Below are 23,297 nucleotides of genomic sequence, written 5' to 3'. Positions count from 1 at the left end.
TAACTCCCTTCTACTGCAGAGTTGCATGAACCACTGGATATGGAATGTGACTGTAACATACAAAAGCTTCAGATTCAACTCTAGAGAACCTGCTTTTTCATGGTATGTACCTTCATCTGTTAAACAAACTTCCCCAAGCTTTTACTCCTAGTCTACGTGTCTTGTCTTACTGTAAATTGAAACTACCCTAGCGAAGAACTAACGGATAACGAAAGAGAGAGAATGAATCACCTTCCAAATTTTTTATGAAAATTGCAAATAGAGAATGATGCCACAACAATTCTGAAGTGCTGAAATAACACCAATAATTATTCTGCCGTGCTCCCCATGACATTACTTGGGGTTGTTAATCAATGATTTTTAAATTCCAGTTATTTAAACAATACCTCAACCTCAATAAAATTAGGAGCAGATCTATGAGTTAGTTAAGGGTGAGCTACCAAACAAGTGGCAGTGATTTTAAAACACCAGAACCTGGACAAGAGGTAGGATAGCTATTTTCTATTTTAATGGCAAAGGAGACTAAATAATGTAATATATCACAAAAAAAGGGCAAGTGCCTCTGTGTTCAGGTACAAATCATGGAGTGGCTGATACGCTGGAAGGCTGCGCTGCCATTCAGCGGGACCTGGACAGGCTGGAGAGTTGGACAGAGAGGAACATGATGAAGTTCAACAAGGGCAAGTGTTGAGTACTGCACCTGGGGAGGTTGAACCCCATGCACCAGTACAGGCTGGGGGCTGACCTGCTGGAAAGCAGCTCTGCCGAGAGGGACCTAGAAGTCCTGGTGGAGGATAAGCCGGCTTGACCATGGGCCAGCACGGCGCTCTTGTTGCCAAGAAGGCCAATGGTATCCTGGGGCGCATTAAGAGGAGTGTGGCCAGCAGATCGAGGGAGGTTATCCTCCCCCTCTACTCTGCCCTGGTGAGACCCCATCTGGAGCACTAGGTCCAGTTCTGGGCTCCCCAGTTCAAGAAAGATGAGGAACTCCTACAGAGTTCAGAGGAGAGCAACTAGGATGATAAAGGGACTGGAGCACCTCCCCTACGAGGAAAGGCTGAGAGAGTTGGGCTTGTTCAGCCTGAAGAAGAGAAGACTGAGAGGGGACCTTATCAACACATACGAATATCTTAAGGGTGGAAGTCACGAGGATGGAGCCAGACTCTTTGCAGTGGTGTCCAGCGACAGGACAAGGGGCAATGAGCACAAACTGAAACACAAGAGGTTTCAGTTGAATATGAGGAAAAACTTCTTTACTCTGAGGGTGATGGAGCCCTGGAACGGGCTGCCCAGGGGGGTTGTGGAGTCTCCTTCTCTGAAGATATTCAAAGCCCGCCTGGACGAAGTCCGGTGTGACATGCTCTAGGAGAATCTGCTTTAGCAGGGGGGTTGGACTAGATGATCTCCCGAGGTCCCTTCCAACCCTTGCGATTTTGTGATATGTAAGTGCAAATACTCAACAGGGAGAGGAAGGCGTTAGTCGTCTGCCAATGCCAATACAGAAGTGTTTTTGTTTCATATCCCACATACAAGTTCAAGCAGATTAATTGGAAATGCACTTTGCTCACTGGAAGCATTAAAACACCTGCTTGCATTCTGCCACCTACATTAAGCCACCTTCAAAATCAGCAGCAGAAAAACTGGCCTAATATTTAAGTTTTTATCTAGTAAGCAAAAACCAAAAGGTCAGCCAGTGACTCGTGCCTTTCAAAGATTTAATCAGACTTTTGAGGGTGTCTACTGAAGGAGTATGAATGCTTTTCAGGAAAGAAGAAAATGGCAAGACAACATAAAATAGATGTTTAAAAAGGCATTCATAAAAATCTAGTTCTCCACAAAAAGGTTATAGTTTCTAAAACAATAAAATTATTTAATATACGCAAATTTAATCTCTCCAACATAGGAACTTTACAATTTGAGAAGATCTAATCTTTACCTTTTTTAATTTGCTATTCATTTTAACTGCTGCTCATTTAACTGATGTTAACAGATGTAAGCAATTCTATGTGTCTAAACATGCATTCCTAGCCAATGAAATCTGGCCATCACCATCCAATGAGCTTGATACCCATCTTCAGCATATGGGATCTCAGCAACCAGCTACAATGCACTATTATAGATGCCTACAACAAAGTTACTCACTGTCACACTGGCTGTTAGACAGCTGCACAATGTGCCAACCCCACAAGCCCCATTCCACAGGTGTCTGTCTACACTGCAAGGAAAGATGTCTGTCTAGGCAAGGAAAAAGCTCCAATAATGGAGCCAGATGAATGGAAGGAGGGAGAAGAAAAAAGAAAAAAAAAAAAAAAAAGAGACTGTCACATTTATTGCACAGGTGATTTACCCCACAAAACACATGAAAACTTGAAGAACTGAAACAATATGTAACCTGGTACAAAGATCATACGTCTCTCTCCAATTCTTTAACCCTCAAGAGAAGACAGACAAAAACTACAGGAACAAGAAAGATACATAGAAAAGTGTAATTTGGCACACACAACCTTTTATCCTGGCATCATTTCAGTCAAATAGGGGATCATTTTCTCCACTGTTCAGGAATAACTCTCTTCTACCCAAACTCTTAACACAGTGCACAGTTAGTTTTCCTCAGTCAGTACGGATAAATAAATCTATTTCAGTTCTCCCATTTTTATCCTAACAAAATATTGCAGAGTCAATTCCTTCTCCAACGACTAATGCTCACCTAGAATTTGTTGTCAACACAAATTATTTGCACCTGGTTTTCTCAGTCAACTGAAATCTCGTATTCATCTCAAAGCTGGCAATATGTTAAACTCATTTTCTTGATCTGCTTTTTGTTCCATTGGTATCCCAAAAATTTCCCCATGCTATGTTCTTACCACCAAGTTTCCAATAAGGAGCACTTCAGCCAATTAACAATTTGAGGTTTATAGGATTTATGTAATATCTTACTCTGTTTAGTGTTGCAAAAGTGTTAACTACTTGCATTCACAAAGGCCTTCTTTATTTTCGTTTATTTTTTTGAGAATAAAGATCACAACAGGGTCAGTGTGCTTTACAAATATTAGAAAATTTCACAATATTCCTTTGGGATGGAAAGGTACTGTTATTATTGCCATTTTTCACCTGGGAAACATGCTTCATACACTGGAATCACATCTGCCATGGATTTAATTTCATGAAAGAAAAAAAAACAAAAACAAACCCACCCAAAATTTTCATAATACAGAATCTCAAGCCAATCCTTCAGAGGAGGCAGCACCGGGAACTGTTAAAACCACTCTCAGAAGCTCAGCAGCTCAACTGCTCATGATTCCAGCTTCCCACATCTGTCCCAAGTTTCTTGCTCAGCATCTCCTAATGTCATCGTGCAGATGCATCTCAGCAGTCTGTCCGCTTGCCCTGCACTCCTCCCTCAGCCATGCAACTTTTCATAGCCCATTGTTTGTATTTCTTTGCCCAGCAAGTGCCAGACCTCCTCTGCTACGAGCTTTTTCTGTTTTTCAGGCCTCTCTGATCACTCTTTACTCAACCAGCTCTAGTATTTCAGCCTTAGATCATCAACCTCGGCAGCTCCACCCAACTAAATTCCAGCTCTCCCTTGCATCCTGGCTTCTTGTCCTCTTTCACGCCTAAATCATTTTCATTTCTAGCTACATTAGCCAATTTTCTTCCACCACAAACCAAAAGCTTATTTTCAAGTCCCAGCCTGCTACAACTACTGGTTCTGCCGCAGGCTCTTGCCCAGACCCTCCTCACTTTTGTATCTCTCTGCACCAAAATACATCCCTTTCCTCCTTCACACCACCAGTACCATCCAAGCCCACAATTCAGGCAGCCCTCAACCCCTTAGAAGCAAAAGGCCTGATCAGGCCGTACTACATGGATTTCCATACCAAACTAAAGTGAGTTTCTACCTGTATTTCTGACCTGTAATTTTACCTGCGTATTTTAAATGCTTTCAGAATTTGAGCAGACTTAACTCAGGCAGCAAAATATGTTCATGATACAGGCTACCTTGCTGCCAAGTCTCAAGGTCTTGGTCTTACATTTGGGTACACAAGAACAAACTGCTGCCAGAACAGACATGGAGAGGTGACCAATTTTATTATGTCAATAATGACATAATAAAAATAAGTTCCATCCAAAAAAACCCAAGAATTACTCATAACTGAGCCCTGTAAATTCTTTAAACTGAAAGGTGGGGACTGCTTACTAATAAATATTGGGTTAAACTGTTTAATGAATCTTCAGAACCCTTTCAAAGAGTTATAAAAATATAATCTATAAAAGAAGTCTGTATATTATTAAACTGTAAAGAATTTAGGCACAATTCCAGTGGAATTAGTCTTGGATTTCATGAAGCGTTACTCTTGGAAAAAAAACGTGGCTAATATAGCTCAGCAGATAATACATGTCATTTATTATTGTACTTGATTACATATTTTTTTCTGAAAATAGTAGCACATTCGAAGTTTCCTCAGAAAAGTTCAAATCTGTGGTTGGAAATTTGGATGACAAATGCACCATGAAGTGCTACGAAAGTGGGGGTTTTTTTCCTTCTCAGACACAGATATAATATGAAGTCAGAAGGAAAATAAAAAAGTAAACTCACAAACTGATAGTATGGGTAACCTGGTTAATGTCAATTTGGCACTCTTGCTTAACTGCACTGAACAGGAGGAAAAAAATCATTAGATATTTGAAAGTTTTATTTATGTGTGTGTACATGCATGTGCACACATGTGTGTACATATGCCTACATATATACGAAACTCTGTGCAGGAAATAAGCATAAGTGGGATCAAGGAAAAACCGTTGGTAACAGTTTTAGCCTGTAAGTGGCAAAATATTTTGCAGTGAAGATAGAAATGGACTTCTAGAACAGCTTCTACAGCTCTAGCTTGGCCACCCAACAATTGCCATCTGTTTTGTGTTCTGAAGGAGATAGTTCTGTCAAACAGATATGGCCATATAATTAAGTACAATGATCGTGTTTAAGCATAGTCTAACTGAACAAAAATTGCATAGGAAATTACAGATTTCCTCCTTGGCGGTTCTTGTCATTGCAATCTTAGTCTAATTTCCCACCCTTCTGACAACTCTTGTGTGTATCAGTGTGAAATAACATGATAATTATCTCTATTTTATATGGCTATTTTATGAAAAACTAGAAAATGACGTTCACAGTTGTTCAAAAGAGAATGCAAATGAGATTTACATACAGCAATTGCAATTCAATCTTCCTGAGGACATGCATTAGAAATAAGAATGACAAGAGATGCATTGCCAAAGATTTTACTTATATTTGGACATAAGAATCTCAAATTCCATTCCAGATGCAGAAAAGACTGAGTACTTGTAGGCAGATGCCTTTTGTTTTAATCTTTGCTTATACTGTATTTCTGTTTTACCACCCGTCTCATACCCTAAAACAAAAAAAGCCAAACAAACAAAACCCTATCTGACTTCCATCCTCTTCCACAGTTATGGCTGTTTCACCCCAGTCTTCTTGTTACCCAGCTAGTATTTGTCTCTAAACCTTAGATCCTTTCATCTGAAACTCACTGCCTACCAGTCTGAGCTGTTCTCATATTGACTCTCATGATTTCTCTATTATTTCAATGTCTTTCCAATATTCAAATGGTCCTACTCGCCTTAACAGCTCCAGGAATCCAGCTACAAAGTTCAAGCAACTCTAAATACATCATAATTCCTTATGGCACAGAAACTTGGCCAAATTTGGGTGAACTTTGATGGGAACAAAAGAAAGATATTTATGCTACAAAGACAACCCTCTGTCTGAAAGCAACAGTAATGCAACTCTTCACAGAAAAGTTCATCACCCTTTCTCCTGCAAATAGTACAATTAAAACATTGGTTAGATGCAAGGATTTCTTAAAAGGCACACTAATGATTTTTCTAAAATTGGTATGCTTCTTAAGTCTCAGGAGAAAATTAAGTTAACATTTTCAGAATATTAAGTACTTCTAATCACATGCTTTGTTACACAAAACTCCACATTTCTTGTAAAGCAAATAGTTTCTAGTGCCGAAAACTACTTAAGCTTTAGAGGAAATACAAGAGAACTGTTTACAGACATCTTATTTGCTCAGTTCCACATAGTAGGAACATGACAGACCATTCTACATCTGGCATGACAGTGAAATGGTTATCTGTGCCAACCAACACTGAAGGCTGTATTTTGGCAAAAAAAGTTTCCACTGTTGTAATTTTTCCAATAATATATTTATTTCTCTGAAACCAGAGCAGACAGCAACACAGGATCAAAAAAATAATTATAAACTTCTTATGTAAATTAGCATTGTAATTTCTTAAACAGAACAATATTAACAGTTTACACAAAGTTTCAAAATGTTGTAATACTATAAACATAAGCACAGTTTAAGAGTGCCGCATCACCTTCACATATAATTCCAAGAATTTTCTAGAAGTTATAATGCTCTTGGCTGTGTGGTAAATCTCTCTTCCTACTCCCCCAGATCCAAATTCAACCTTGGAAAGATAGCCAAAACTCATGTCTTGAGGAGATTAAAATTAACACACAAATCTCTAAGCAAGTTCCCCGTTTTGACAAATAAATTAACTTCTGCTCTACAAAAGCATAAAACCAAGAAAAGTCAAGAGTTTGGAATGACAGTGCATCCTCCCTCTCTTATTTAGCGCCTGATACATTACAAAAACTTCAAATTGAAGTTTGGATGCTCAAGATCATGACATTCCCAACTAAGTTACTAAAAAAGATAGTATGATGCAAGTCAATATGACTGCTTGACTCCTGAAAGTTCTGAGTTTATATTTTATATAGAGGTGAATAAACAGTATTTAAGTTCTAATGTCTAGTTAGAAATTTTATTTCACTTAGTATTTAATAAAAACTAAGCACCTATACACCTTTCTTACATTGCAACAAATTCCTAGCAACTCATCTAACATAAAACCTCAACTCCCAGATACATGACATGATACAACTAGAAAAAAATAAAAATAGCAGAGCAGAGTAGCAGAGTTAGGTCCAAGCGAAGTCACATAAAATCGAGGCTGGAGTCAAAGGTTCACAGCTCAAAACGCATCACTCTTGTAACCCTAGCAATATTTGGGAAGCAGCAGATAGGAAGCCATCACACAAAGTTAAAGAGAATTCACCCCTCATCAGTGCAGTGCTCCTCAAAAGATCACATTACAGAAAGTTACATGTTATACAAAAATAAAAAGCAGAGGAGACTAGACAATGTAAAAGGACAGAATTACTGAAACTATAGTGCAAAGTAATACTCTGCTGTTTAGAACAAATGCGGATAGATATGTTTTCAGTAACAAGTTTTAAAAAACGGAAAACCACATCATTTTGAAACTGTGTTTGAACTAAATAAAAGAGTCAAAGTGGCCAACAGAGAGGTGCCTCATTGCATGATATGGTGACAGATAAATCCTGCAGTGTCACAACTCCTAAAACAATCTTTTCAGATAAAGTTTAACCTCAGTTTAGTCAGGACCATCAGAATACTTTTCAGAACACAATATGAAAAAGATGTTAGAGCACTGCATACTTACCCAGCACAATGAACTGCCTCTAACAAACTGCAGACTGCCAAGATACTTTGCAATGCCTAGCCTTGGCCATTTATATTTGTAAAAAGCAAAAGAAATTCATGTTTTTAACACTTCTTTTTAAAATAATAAAAGTTGTATTTACCTGTGATATTTCCCAATGTATCTTTAGTATGGCAAATCAAATCTTCACTTTCCCCATCTTTGAAGTTGCCTATTTCTCCGTAATAAAGAGCAATCCCAAGTTGCATTATACGTATAAACATAGGAAGCTGCTGATCAGAGATTGAAAGTTTCAAACTTTCAACTAATGTGTGAATCTGTAACATGGAAGAGAAAAACAACAAATAACAAAACTCTGTCATCATTAAAGATTACTTAAACCATACAAGTCCATATTAATTTTGCTTGTGCACTCTAATTTCTAAGAACAAAGCTGCAATACAACACAAGGCAAAGGGCTGCAAACAACTGTCAAAAATGTAACTCTTTGGGCTGCTACACAAGACATCTTCAACAATACAACACAAGGCAAAGGGCTGCAAACAACTACACAAGACATCTTCAGGTTGAAAAGCAAAACGTATTGTATTTTGCATATTTTTTTTTCTTTTTTACAACTGTTGCTGAAGAAAGTTCTAAAACATAAGGCACATAAGTGCATCTGAATAAACTTTTATTTTCATTATAGAGTTTCATAAAAATCTCTGCATGCTTAAGAAAACCCTGATATATTGGTTTTAATATACAAGGTCCTTCATTTTGATTCTTTTCGACTCCCAACATTGTTGCAAGTAGACAAGTAACAGGGGTAGGGAGGAAGGAGTCATTCCAGCCAAGTGCAGAAAACTGGATTCTCTGGATATTCCAGTTTAAGCATGCAATTAAACAGTTTTCTCTAAATGAAAGCAAGCTTTGTGAAGACTGTAAATACCAGGGTGAAGATTTATCCTTCTTTAAATATTTTAGCTATTTTATTCAATATTTCAGAATAATGTTATGAGCATGTGATCATGCAATAAGGGCAAAAATAGACTTGGTAAGAAAGCCACCTTTCATTAAGAGCTGCATAAAATTATTGTAATAAAATTACTGTCTGTATCAGACATATTTCTAGCTCCAGGTCCAGTTTCTAAATGTTAGGGGTGAAAATAATGGAAATGGAAAGTATCTACACATCATCATTGGCCTTAATGCAATCCAATTTAAGAAACATGAAAAATTGCTTTGCAAACAGTATTGCACACCCATGAGCAGGTAAAAATACAGTAGTAAAGTAAATATTTGTATAAAAATATGCTAATATACTAATAATACTTCACTAGTAAATTTGTATCAGTAAATTAATAAAGCCATAGTCTTAGTCATATAGAATGAGTGACAATATAGTATCAGCCATTTATATAAACTAGAGGAAAGATTTTAGATATCAGAATTCTGCTGTTATTTAAAATTCTCTGAAAGGAAACAGCATGTAAAATCTTAAGATACATTTTGGAAATTAAAAATTAATCCTTCAATAACAATTTTGCAAGTCCAGTTAATTAAAAGTTGCCAATAATAAATCTTTTCTGTGAAGGTGAACATCAGGAAGGATAAGGAGCAAAGAACTGTCTTAAGATTTGGGAAAAAAAAGATTATTTTGCCAGAGGCCTTTTTAAAAGTCACAAGGGGCATATGTCATAGTGGAGAACAGGAACACTAGGCAGCACTGTAGGCAATGAACATAACTATATAGTGGCTTCACTGAAATTGTGTTACGCCTCTGGAGTTCTTGAACAGGTACTACCCTCCCACCATGATCCTGCTCTTACATTGCCAGTGGAACTCATCTGCCTCTCAATAAGTTGACTCATCTCACCAAAACCCACCAGCAAACTGTTTATTTCTTCTTGTCCAGTTAACTTTCTGTCATATAGGGAGTTGACAGAGATGATGGACAGGTCAGACAAATGTCAGTGCTGCTGCAAGTCAGGGGAGGCAGGACTGACATCCCCAGTGCAAGTCAGCTCATCTGTCTTATGGTTGTCTCATCCTATGATGATTTCCACAAGAAAAGCAACAAAAATCTTAAAACTCTAATAATTTTATGTGTGTTTTGGCACCTTCCCCCACATATACTAATTTCATTCTAAAAGTGAAACTAGGGGCTTAATGTTCCCAATTTAAAAGCACGCAAACACATTTCCAAGTTCTTAAAACACTCCTTTGAGAAGTCTCAACTTTAATTAAACTCATTAAGTTTAGTTTGGCCAAAACTCTGCAATATACATAGTAGTCAAAACTATACAGGTTATAAAAACATTCTATTCTATTTTATTCTACAAAGAAACCAAGAGAGCATATGCTATTACAAATGTGGAAGTCTTGGAAACTTTCAGTCAAGAATGACAGACAGACGGGCTTTACCAAGTGAACAACACAGGGTAGGAAAGTTTTCATTATAAAGATCTTCACAGATTTGGAGAAAAAGATTGAGTGCTGCTGGCTTTTGTTTTTAGCTGGGAAACAAACCAGCAGAACACAAGCTGCTGGCATTCGGTAACCTACCCTTCAGACGCACTGAAGCAACAGTGATTTCGTTTGCAGCGGAGACTTTTAAAAAGCTTTAAGCATCCTTGAATTAATTCCATTAATGAAGTAGTTATATTTCCTGATCACAGCTCCTTTTACTTCAATTTTAAGAAAACACAACTATTTCCATTTAATAGTTAAGTATTTGAAAGACAGTCCTTTTAAAAAACTGCATCCTGATGATCCACAGCGCACAACCTCCATGCATACAATAAATCCCAAAGTTATCAAATGTAAAATTTGTGAGGGTCAACAGATTTGCAGATCTAATCACCACATAATGGTATGGTAGTAAAATACTAGAAAAGATTTAAGATTAAAAAAATCATTACCTTTAGACCATTATTCTTTGGATCATAATAAACAATTATTAATTCACTTAAATATTAATCTATCATCATATATCCAAATGTTTTTATTTAATTGAGCACATTTCTGAGTATCTTCATAAACAGTATTTTATGTTTAAAGGTTGAAGAAAAAAGAAGAGAAAAAAAGAATTCAAAAGATAAAAGGATAAGTAAACTATGTACAACAAAAAAAAAATCAGAATACGTATTAAAAAAGTAAAAGAAATCTTTGAACAAACTGTGTTGTGTTGAAATGTGCTTTAAAATAGGGCAGGGGAAATACATGACCACCACCAAAGATAATCAGAAAAGTTTAATACAAACTTAATTAGAATCACAGAATCATTTAGGCTGGAAAAGATCTTTAAGATCATCAAGTCCAACCATTAACCTAGCCCTGCCATTCCACCACTAAACCATATCCCTAAGTAATTAAATTACTACCACCCCAGTGCATTCTACCACGTGTTTTACTTTAGTCCGGTATCCACTAAAAATTTTAATTAATAATATAATTGTCATTTTTACAACAACAGTATCATTTTAAACTATACAGAAGACTCTGTCAGCATTTCTATTAAATTGTGCTATCAGATACTTGTAATTTGGCCATAAAATTTTGCTCTGCAAATATTGGCATATAGGACTTCAAGTAGGTACAGATTACTTCTCCAAAATTCACAGAACTACTCAGCTAATTTAAAAATGAGGCTTTTTAACATTAAGATTTACTGTCTATATGTAGTAATCATACTGTCACCACAGAATATCAAGACCATAACTGGTAAACTAGAGAGAGATATATGATGATTCCTTATAATCACTGGAGTTTATATACATCCTGAAGTTATAAGGCACTTAGTTAGAAGCCCTAAATTAAATATACTTTTATAGAACTCCAGTAAACAAATTTACAAAATTGTTGCCACTTGCTCTGAACCAGAAAAAAGAAAAACACCCTTTTATTTCTAATATGCAGAATCAGTCTTTGTATATTTAATTATTAAATTAAGATCCACACATGAAAAAATGAAATTTCTGCAGACATTTGTCAAGTATCCAGTATTTTGTGACAATCTTATCTGGATAAATACTTATATGGCCCTTACCATATCCACAAATCTTCAAATTCGCCCAAAGTAACCAAAGGCATACAGCTGTAGAGCACACACAAGAAATAGGGGCATTTGACAAATTGGCCATGATTACTAATTCATTCCCGACCTTAAGTTCACAACAGCTTAGGATTTCCTGAATCATATCACGAGTCAAACAAATGGAGTATCCCAATTGAAAGAGCAACATTTCTAAACTATATTCTTGAGAAATGCCCATCAAAATTTATCACAAAATTGATTATTTTGCAGTGCATGCATCTGAAGATTATTTTTTACTAAAACTTGGGAAAAGCCTAGTATAAAGTCTGCGCCCTAATTCAAAACAGTTCTCAACTAATTACATGTGCATCACTGGTATTCACTGAGAGAGGGAGGGAGAGAAGATGAACCTTACATTTATGACTACTCAAAGCAGAAAAAGCAGAAAAAAAAAAAAGAAAAAAAGGAGTGAAAGGTAACTTAGACTCCCCAACAACTCAGACTTTTGCTTCTGCACTGTAAAATGTAAACATGTCACCTAGTGTCAGATGTCCACGAGTAATATTGCACCCCTGCTCACCAGGAACTGAGCTTGGCTTGCTAATCCATTTCACATGGTTCACTACATAGTGTTAATACACTGAAGTTTCTTGTTATTTATGAGAGTTTGAACTACATTTGAAACAATAACAGAAGTAAAAAATCCTTTCCGTCTTATTGCAGGCACCTGAAAGCATACAGTATTTTTCTTCTTTAACAGATTATCTGCAGACTTTTTTTTTCCATTACAATTATTTTGTTTTCTTTTTTAAGACTTCAGGAAAAACAGAAAATATTGGAGAGCATTTCTCCTTACTTATATGCTGTTACTGTACACAGACTAATTGCATCATATGAACAAAACACAATCAAAAAATCCCTTTAGCAAAAAACAACAGCATTAGCTTTTCATTTTACTTTAAATTTCAAAGTATATTTTGAAAAAACATCAAAACTTCACAAGTGAGTAGCAAGAAAAATATTTTGGATACCTACTTTGATAATAGATGGCATTTTGGAGTTGAGGTTATCATAAGTAAAATGCAGACGAGTCCTGAAGGAACATTTGTACAGCAGGGGTTCCTGGTAAAATTCAATTTTACCACTAGCATTTCGCTTATCAAGACATACTGTGCAGTCAGAAAAGTTGATCATCTTTCTTAGTACCAGATCAGTGGCTTTTAAAAGAAACATACGGGTTAAAAAAAAAAAAAAAACCCAAAACCAAAACCAACACACATTGCATAAGAAAAATAAGTTATGTATACATGTTCTTACCTAGAAGAAAACAATACAAGATAGTTGTGTGGTCACTATTTCAATCATCAGCAAAGTACTTGCTTATGTGACTAAAGAGAATAACTTAACATGTGTCAGACTTTTTCAGCTGAATACTTATTAGTAACACATTAGTTACACACAATTCAAATCTTCATCCTTTCACTGTACCTTAGATTTGTTTATAAAGTAAGAGTACTGTTCCATGTGCAAGCATAAGACCAATAAATATTATTCCTGTTATTCTCCCAGAAAGAATCTTGCATATTTTCCCCAAAGCTTTATTTTGAATCTTCTAAAGCAAAATAAAGAGCTATTATATTGATCTTAAGAAGAAACATATTTTGTAGTTCTGTCATAGTAGTTTGTAATAATTTTAGCCATAACAAAGAAATGGGTCTAGTGGTCAGGAAACCATTACTTAAATTACCCATTCTACTGGAGATCTTCCGTGTGATGTTAAAATACTCTTACTGTGCCCAAATTATACCTCTCTACCAGATGTCAGTAAGAACACCTAGACTTACAGGTGAATGTTGGTAATTCAAAGGCTGAGACATTCAGATACTGAAGACCAAGATAAAAATGAAAAAGTTGGGGTTTTTTTTCCTGAAAATGTAAAGCGAAATGAAGCATGTCTTGCAATTGGTATGCCATGCTCACTACAGCGCAGCACATTTTACTACCTGTCAAGCCAGCCTGTTTAGAGAGTTTTAAGACCATCACAAACAACTGCAATGGAACACCTTAAGATGCTACTGCTCATTCACAAAAATAGAAGCAGATTGCCTAAGCCCTCACTGCTGGCAGCAAGCGCAAAATGAAATGCAGTCACAGAAGGATAGTGAGTTTGAATAGAGAGGACTGCTAAACATGTTGTATAATTATCTGTGATCATATAAGTATGCATATCTATATAAGTATATACATTATAATTGGCTCTTCAAAATGAAGGACAAGGGGAAAAACTGATAAGACATGAGAAGAAGCAGAAAGTTTCTTACTTCTGATATAAAGAGACATTTTTACTAGACTTGAAAACTTCTATATGAATTTAAGAGTGCCTCCACTGTGATACCTAAAACCAAAGTAGTATCTACTCACCAGAGATATCCATAAACGCTCGATCCCAAAACTCATCCACTGTATAGCATTCTGCAGAAGTAATATTGACTGAGAGAACAATATCATCCTCCACATACTTTAATATGAGATTGTTGATCACAATGTTGACATTGTTTACAACACGCCTAATCAAACTCTGAACATAACCTATAAAATAAAATAAATTCTTAGAGTTGTAAGGAAGACATGATGCGAAATTCATTTATTACTATAGTCATTATTTCCAACTTGTAGTCTTTTTAAAATCATAATTAAAACACACCGAATATCACTGTCCTTTATTTATCCAAAAATCACAGCACTTAAAGCTCTTTAACACTCAGTGCAGTTAAGTCAATCCTGGAAATGCACTAAACTATAGGAAAAAAATTAAATACCAGGGATAGAATATAGCATAATAGAATAATTTTTGGTGGCAAGAATCAACTTTCAAACTAATTAAGAAAACAGAAGACTTTGGATTATTGTAGACAAAGAATTTTAGTGACAGTGACATTTTTTACTTGAAAAATTATTTAGAAATAGGTTTGGAAAAGTGAACACCAGTTGCTAGGTTACTTTTCAAGTATGCATATATTACACCCATTTGCCCCCTCACCTATTTTATTTTAAAAGTTAACTAAACATTAATACGCCTAGTACTTTTTTTTCCATTATAAAGCTATATATCCACATCATACTCAGTAAGACCCCTCTGAGGTATAACAAAATCAATTTCTGTCAACAAACCAAATAGTAAGCACATACACTGAAGCCTGTTGGCTGGCTTTACATTTTTGCAGATATAATGTGATTGGAAAAATGATCTCGCCTTTGAATTCCCAGAATGCAGTAAACATTCATATTTTACCAATACGGTAAAGAAATTAAATACTAACCATATTCATGTCTTTTATGTATACTGAACGTAACTATGGAGCTAACTCGTTTGTGCTGGAAAAAACACAAGCCTTAAAATTTCTGTGTTTTAAAATTTATAACATTACTCTCATTCTATCTAAAAATACATTTAATACATGCTATAGAGGTCTAGATTGGAACTAAGATGAAAAAAAAGCCAGTTAATGATACAGGTTTAAATCCACAGGCTTCAAGAGTAGTTTTCTGAAACTTGCATTAAATAAGACTCATTTATAGCAACAATTTTAATTTAAATAAAACTTAAAATTAACATCAAAACATTGTGAGATCAGTAGGAGCGGACTGAGGTTGCTACTTCCATTCTGCTCTGTTCTTTTGTACCTATTCATCGTTTTCACACTCAAATATTACTTTTCACCTTAGAGTACATGGAATGTTTTACCATTACATAAGTGATTTTCTTGAGTTCCACAACTGCAAATTTACACAGTTGAAATAAGATTATTTTTTTTTCAGCATTCAAAGCCTCCAACCACCTCTTTTATTAAATGCAAAACATGCTTTCAGCTACCATCAGCAGAATATTTTGTTTCTCATCAGGTACATTCCTGTGTTTTAGAAGTACTTCAGTATTAAAATCATAGTTGTAAAATACATATGACATTCCTTATCATAACTCAGCTTGCTTCATTTTATACTATTCTTGAGCATACATCACCCTTTGAGCAAACTTAGTTCCAGCAGGACAGAAATAGCATTTTAACATCCCCTGTCATCTTAATAGGATCGTAATTGTATTAAAACATGTTCCAGATTTTGTTTTAGACCACTGTCTACAGAAACAGGAAACTCAGAAATGCAGTGAAAGTCAAAATTTTGACAGTTTAGTACTGTCAGATTTTGAACATAATCTGAATTCACCTTTTTAGCATATCAATCAAAAAAAAGTACTGAAAAATACGTGGAATAACTTATTTTTAAGAATTTTCTCACTGACTTCTTAAAATGGTAACATTTTCAGGTTATATGAACTCAGGAAACCAGATGTATTATTTCAATAATTAAGGGGCACAAGAGACCCATATTCATCACTGGACTGTAAACTGACCTGTATATAAACAGAATCCAGCACAATGCATTTAGTACCTTTTCTTAAGTTCAGCACAGAAATATTTTGCAGACTCTGTAACTAGCAACTATAAAATCATAACCAGTAATTTAATTATGATTTTAAAGCAAGCTACTAATTTCATTGAGTAAAGTAAAGCTGTTCCTCCACAGGTCCAAAGTTTTTTCAATATTTTGATTTCAAGGGTCTTTCAAAGTCAATGTAATTTACATTTTCCTGCTGTGAATAACAAAAACATTACAAATTCAGCATCAGAAAAAAAGGCGAGTTCTACCACCAGTTTCCAGTAATAAAAAGCAACAATGCTTTCATCCACGTGTCTTTTTGCTTGAATGCTTAAAAAGAGGGAGCAGAACTGTATCTTCCAAATGAGACAGGGGTCACAGATTTGATAAAAACTTTGTTTCAAACTTCTGCAAAGACATGTCCAGACTAGTGATACAGTATATTGTTAGAAGTACCGTACAGGTACCAGCTTTCTAACTAAGTTTAGCTTCAAATATATTAGAATCAGATTCTCATGAGTGAGGATCAGTCTTTAAAGAAAATGAATTTAAATTCTAGTTCTTAGTATTCAGAACATAGTAATAAAGACATAGCAAGTTCATGTATAATATCGTTTAAAAGAAAAAAAAAAGGGGGGGGGGTTGTTTTAAAAAAAAGTGGGAGAAAACAAGCGGGGGTTGCTTCTTATTCCTGTAATTTTAAAATATAACACTACAACCTTGCTTGCCACAAAAATTCAAGCATTCTGTGATGAAGTGACTAAAAATACTATAAAATCATAGAATAGAATCATAGAATCGTCTAGGTTGGAAAAGACCTTTAAGATCATCAAGTCCAACAAATCGACAAGTCCCTACAAATCTGTAGGGGTAAATTCTCTTCTGAGGTGCAACACAAAATCCACACGCATGTTTCTTCCAAATTCTCTAGAACCCAGCAGGCTGCACTGTACAGTGAGAACTACTAATGCAGTTTCAGATCCACCCCTCCAAAATTTTGTAGCACTATAGTCCACAGAGTGGTCCGTTGATTCAACAGAATTGATACCATCAGACTGGTCACATCCTAACACCTTAAGTTTAGGAGTGCTTTATTGTTACCAAAGCTACATTTTTACCTAACCTCTGCCTAGCTCCATCTCCAAGAACACAGCAAAACTAAAGGACAAATAAATCCTTCAAGAAATTACAATTGTAGTATGATGCTTATATCCCTCAAAGACTAAAACAAATCTAAGCAGATGACTCAACATCTTACTAAAATCCAGGATTAGCAAATTAAAAGCTTAGCAAAGCCGTATCCTACATCACAGAGAATAAAGTCTTCCTATAAAGAAGCCTCTACTCCTCACAGAGGCTGTTTACCACACAGAACCTCTACATTAAGCAGCTTTGTTTATGCATCAAAAAACAAAACCAGAATTAACTGTATTTAGAGAATTTCACCACATGGAAAGTAACTTACAGTTCATTCAATAAGATAAGACTTCCCTAATGCTCTCTGAATCATGAGACTTCACTACCAGCATATTCTATGCAGTTGAGGAAGGGATGTGATGACAACGAAGGAGACAATAGTGCCCTATAGTTTCACAGAAGCAAAGAGTACATCTACAAAATCTACCAAATAGCAACAAAGCAGGACCAGATCTGATAATTTGCTATAGCACTGCAAATAGAGTAATTGCAATTTGTATGAGCACACTAGTCATTATAAATAAAAGACGACACACAAACCAATTTTCAATGCACCTGGATCTGTGGAAACACATCTTTTGGAATGCTTTAACTTCATCAGATGTCAACATTACAGTAAGCAGACCTCCAGCCTTTCTACTAAGACTACATCTTTCTGGTAGGTCCACAGATAACACTGACAGAAACAAACTTGAGGAACCAAAATCCTAAAACTGTCTCTGAAGGCAATATAATCATCCAATTCTTTGGCAAGCCTTTGACTCCTGTTCTTCACAGGTGAGACCCAAGGAACCAAACACCAAGGAACGGCCCGAGCTGAAGCGCTGTCCATGGTAGGACACTGTGGATGCCAAGAGTCCACAATGCCAAGCCACTGGAGCTTATCAGATCTCAGAGCTTTAAGAGAGCCTCCAGATCCAGCTCCTCAAGTACCCATTACAAAGCAAGATGATGCTCTGTAGTATATAATATTCCACACGCTAAATTTTAGTGTTCGCTTTTGATTCGAGGCATGTATAAACTTTCTGTTAACAGGAGACAGAAAAAAGCTTAACACAAAACTGTCATGTCTTTGACCCAACTAACGTTATATGCCCCAAGAATGCAAACTGCAGTTCATTCCAAGAATGCAATGTACTCTCCAATTTCATTCTTCTGCACAAAACACCTCCTATTCCAAATTTCTGTGCAAACTCAAGAGGCAATAGTAATCAGATATATAGTTCCTTGGGCATTTTTTATATCATATACATATCTACAAGTTCAACTGAGCCAAATTCAACAATGGGGGAAAGAAAAAAAAAAAAAAAAAAAAAAAAAAAAACAGTGAACATCTCTACCAGTAGATACAGGACACTGTAAGAAACATCTCTCAATTATTACTTTCATAAAGAGAAAACCTTACCTTTAAAACTATTACAAGAATCTGAAAACAAAATGTCTGAAAACATATGAGAAAAGAACTTAATGTGGTGATCCACTGAGCAGTTGATGAACAGCAGGAAACATAGCAATCTGAAACAGGAGAACCGGAGCAGCACAGGATAAAATCTAACACACTGACCCTACAGTGTTTCTCGCACTAATCTATCTCGCACTATGAATGAGTTCTGTAAATTTAAGGATGGAAGGAAGAGATATAAGGATTAACTACATTTTATTTTATAATATTCAAGTATTTCACTCACCTTTATATAATTTGTAGGGGGACAGAGATATAATAGTCTAACTTAGACATTGTGGCTACCTGAAAGAAATTTAGGTATTTTCTGTCGCTCAAACACAATCCAGCTCCTGAAATTATGGATTACCTGGAGGTAAATCAGGGTCAGGAGAAGCAGATTGCTGAACTCGTCGTGGTTTTACTGCTGATTTCATGCTTTCCGTGGTACTGCGGTTTGTTGAACTGGAACCACAACTTTCATGGTCTTCCTGCTAGAGGAAAAGAAAGCAACTGAGTCAACCAAAGAAAAAGAAAATAAATGTGGGGAGAACGACTTGGTAAAGATTTGGTAAATTAAATTTCTGTTATTGTTTTTCCATCAATTCAACCCTGTACATGCATCTAACTACAGAAATTGTTACAAAACCAGCTGGACAACATAAAAAATTATATGCAGTTAATACTTTCACTGACTTATTTAAAAAAAAAAACCTCATTTAATTATTAAGTTCAGTTGAACACATTTCGTCTAGCTGCATTTCTGCTGAAATGTTCCTTCTAACAGAGACAGAGTCCTGCAGACTACCAAAACAAATATGAGAAACTACCAAATTTTATGAGCGTACATGTCTACTCATGAAACTATCTCTGACAGTTCCAAGATGTCAGTCATGTCCTTCCTAATATAGCTAATTGAAGCTGATTCACAAAGCAAAATATTTTTGCAGACTTCTAAAATAGTAAAACATGGCCCCAGAAAAGATAAATGAAATGAGGGCACCTGCTCATCTTGAGCTTCTGTATAGCTTATTCACCTTAAGGAATTCAGAAGCAGGAAACATGGCTCATAATTAGAGAATATGGTATCAGACAAGATGAAATTCACAGACACAAGAAAGTCTTAATTAGCTGAATTTAGGGTTTTAAATACCCCACTAGTATACCTGTTACATTCCAGAACGACATTTTAACTACAAGACTCAAGTGCAAGAAAGCCAAGAAAAGTAATGCAAATATTCTTAAGTGCATTAGAAGAGCAGGTTACAGAGGAAGCAAATTCTTACAACTTTTGATCCAAATTATCTCTTTGATAGATGCAGTCTCTTGCAGAAAAGGAGCAAAATGCTCTCTGGGTCCTAGCACTACTAGGATCACATAACACATTCACAAAAAGAAGGGTTTGGGGAACAAATGTCAAGTACTGCATTATGCAGCTATAATAGTCTTAAGTCCTCAATACATCAAAAAGCAAACAGCTTAAGCTGTGATGGGTTTTTGTACAGGATAGATCATGTGTTTCGCTGCATGCTGTCTGGCATTTGTAACACGTTGGAGAAATTACAAAATGGAATCTTCACATTCCTTGCTTCTTAAAATGTTTTGCATGAAATAAAAAAAAAAAGTCACATGTGATGACACATTTTCAATAGAAGTCCACAACTTCCAAAACAATTTAAGGGAGTTTCTTTCCTTCCACTCCATATCTAGAAAAACAGAACACAGCGGGAAATTCTCTGATAAAGTGGAAATACCATATCACTAAGAAAACAAGATTACAAGCAATATAATCTTAGCCAGGGAGGGGCAAGAAGGCTGAGCTTATTTGGAGAAATTGCAGAAGACAGACTCATTCATACCTTGGAAGGGTAGAAGATAGCTTCTTGAAGAAGGATGAGTTACCATAAGTTATTTGAGAATTTCTAGTCATTAATACAGTATTGAAACAAGCTGCTTGTTGTGGTTTTAACTTATGGTTATTTGGCCATTTCAGCCATACAGGACTTTCCCATTCCGATGCATGAAAAAATGGAACTCTGGTGTAGGGCATTTGTTTGCTTTCTTATGTCTGAAAAGCATCAGAAGGTTGTCATCGAGGAATGTGAGGCTCCTGAAGACCCTTGCAGAACTTCTAGCTACAGGGCAATTTCATTTGAAAACCACCTCTCTTCTTCACATCATATCTGAGTAGTGATGACAGCTTGAAGCTCTTCCTTTAGCTTTAAACCTGGGGTGCCAGAAGCCTCTTCAGCAATATGTATATTTTATAGTCAGAAAAGCTCCTTTCTCCTTCACATCTCTAGCTTACCAAGAAAAAATAGACCATAGATTTTTAAGCTAAAATTTTTGAAATAACTTTTAACCATACCCTCTTTCTTGGAAACTAATTTATATGTAGCATGAAAATATTTTTTCAGATGAGTCACCATACTGCTATTTATGTTTTGAACTTGCAAAGAAACCCGAGAAGTCAGAGTGACCAAACAGCTCAATTAGCACATTTTCTTCTTTCCTGAGCTCACTTATGGATTGTACAGAATGCTGTGGTGTGACTATTTAATTATTTGATCTGATAGGATCACACTATGCTTGCCTTTAAATATTTATATTGGCTACGAGAAAAAGGAAGGGGGACCAGGAGGACGGGGAAGGCATTCCATTTTTGAATGTTAACTGTATCAAGCCTGACTACATTCAACTCTAACTTTTTTTATATTTGTATTGACATGATCATGTTTGAAGAGTCTTCTCATAACTTTATGCAAAATCTAGGCAATGTTTTAATCACATAGAGTATTACTGACACTTAAAGATGAAATAAGAACGGTTTAAGCTTTTACCATTTTTGGAGTTAGGAATACACCCTAGCACACTGGGTTGGGGATGATGGTGTTTGTTTTAAAGGAAAGATGCAGAGAACCCTTAGATTGTGCTCATTTTGAAAGAAAGTCTCAAATCTTAATCTATAAATAAATACAATACAATAAGCTTTTTATATTTCCCCGAGCTACAAGTCTGTTGTGACAGAAAATGGTTGCAACCATTTAGAGCAAGCAGGACCTAAAAGTAATCAAAACAAAAATGTGCATATTCCAAGATGGTGCCAAAACGTAACACATACAAATTTATCTCAGAAATATACCTATATGACTTAATCCACATGAAGTAACAGTATACGTACGTTTAAGAAGAATTCAACCTGACCAAACATTTGAAAAAGGGTTTTTTAATCTGGGATAACATCCATTCATTTCCTTACATTACACAATTATCAAAAAGGTTTTAGAGCTGCAGGGGGTTTTGAGCATGAACACGCACCATTTTTCACAATAGCTACTGATACTTTATAAAGCAAATGCTGTATTCTTTAATTATTGGAAGATGATAACAGTGGCCCTGACCTTATAGGAACTACATTCCTACATAGATGTATATCCAAAAGCTTTCTGTATCTGCACACTTCTGCTCAATGTTAACTTTAAGAGCACAACATTAATTTCTCAAACATATGGCTGTCTCATAAGCCCAAAAGTAAAACATGTTCATTAAAGAGATGGGAAAAAGTTCCAAGTGAACTGCCAAAACTAGCATAATTATGAAACTATTTAACACTGGAACCAACTAGAGTCACACACTGTGTCTAGATCACAGTGATGTCATCAGAAACACCCAGCCAAAAGGCACTAAAACTACTGCACTCCCATAAATCCACCTCACACCAGATGACAAACATTTTAAAGTTAAAGTCAAAATTATACTGGGAGTGGGAAGGGAGTTACATTCTAAAAGTGCTAATAACCATAGTTATAGTATGAGATTTGATAAATGCCCATTCATTTTAGCATTAACAAGAGTGATTCCGAACAACAGTCACAACAGCAGAAAACTAAAAACACTCATGATTTATCTAGAGAGATGACTTTTGAAGAAAATAATACCCGTTTACAAAAATATCTTTTCCCACTAGCTTGTATCATAAGTAAAGCCTAGAAAACAAACAATTTTAACATGAGGTCCTGTTTATGGGAGTTTTTATACAAATGAACCTCAGATCAGGACAAATAGAAGTTAGTGCAACCAGTCTCCTTTTTCCCCTTTCGGCAAACGTGTCAGACCAGCTACTCGGATGAAATATTTTTATAGACCACTATGGTTACACCTTAAACTATGCAAGTCATAAGCAACATGCTAAAGTCACCTAGGCTAGTGAATTTGCATGTACATCCCTCAGTCAATTTTCTACTACAATATAAAACAGTTATTGCAAGGTTTAAAGCAAATTACAAAACCTGAACACATACTAGATGAGGTTTATTATGATCTTTCCTAGTAAGTGATGTTTATTATCATCTTTGTTTATTATTCTGTTTTCCAAATTTAAAATACATAGTTCTTTTTCTCTTTAAAAAGACACTTTCTCATTTTAAAAATACATAAATCCTATCTAATGTGCAAAACCTCCAAAATGCCTCATAAGCATGCTTAATGGGAAAGAAAAAAAAAAATGTTTTCTTTTGGGGATCATTTAACTAGTTATGCAAATATTGTCCCTCTGCTTTCATCAAATCAAGTTAAAGAAAACTGAGTTCTAAAAAAAAAAAAAACCACCACCACACAGGAAGCATGCAAAACCAACGACCATTA

General features: G+C 35.6%; 1 protein-coding gene across 1 annotated transcript in view; it reads right to left on the bottom strand.

Annotated features, from left to right (window-relative positions):
* VPS13B (vacuolar protein sorting 13 homolog B) overlaps positions 1–23,297 on the bottom strand; it is a 482,902-nt gene that overhangs the window by 417,190 nt on the left and 42,415 nt on the right. Inside the window, exons 3-6 of the mRNA XM_035893844.1 lie at positions 19,024–19,144; positions 14,000–14,167; positions 12,614–12,795; positions 7,703–7,877 (exon numbers count right to left, since the gene is read on the bottom strand). Coding sequence (XP_035749737.1) covers positions 7,703–7,877; positions 12,614–12,795; positions 14,000–14,167; positions 19,024–19,144 — 646 coding nt within the window. The remainder of the gene's footprint in view (positions 1–7,702; positions 7,878–12,613; positions 12,796–13,999; positions 14,168–19,023; positions 19,145–23,297) is intronic.

The sequence above is a fragment of the Egretta garzetta genome, unplaced genomic scaffold (genome assembly GCF_000687185.1).
Source record: "Egretta garzetta isolate BGI_Z169 unplaced genomic scaffold, ASM68718v1 scaffold154, whole genome shotgun sequence".
NCBI classification, from domain to species: Eukaryota; Metazoa; Chordata; class Aves; order Pelecaniformes; family Ardeidae; genus Egretta; species Egretta garzetta.
Note: the sequence above shows the minus strand (reverse complement) of the source record. Positions and strands in the feature narration are given on the sequence as shown.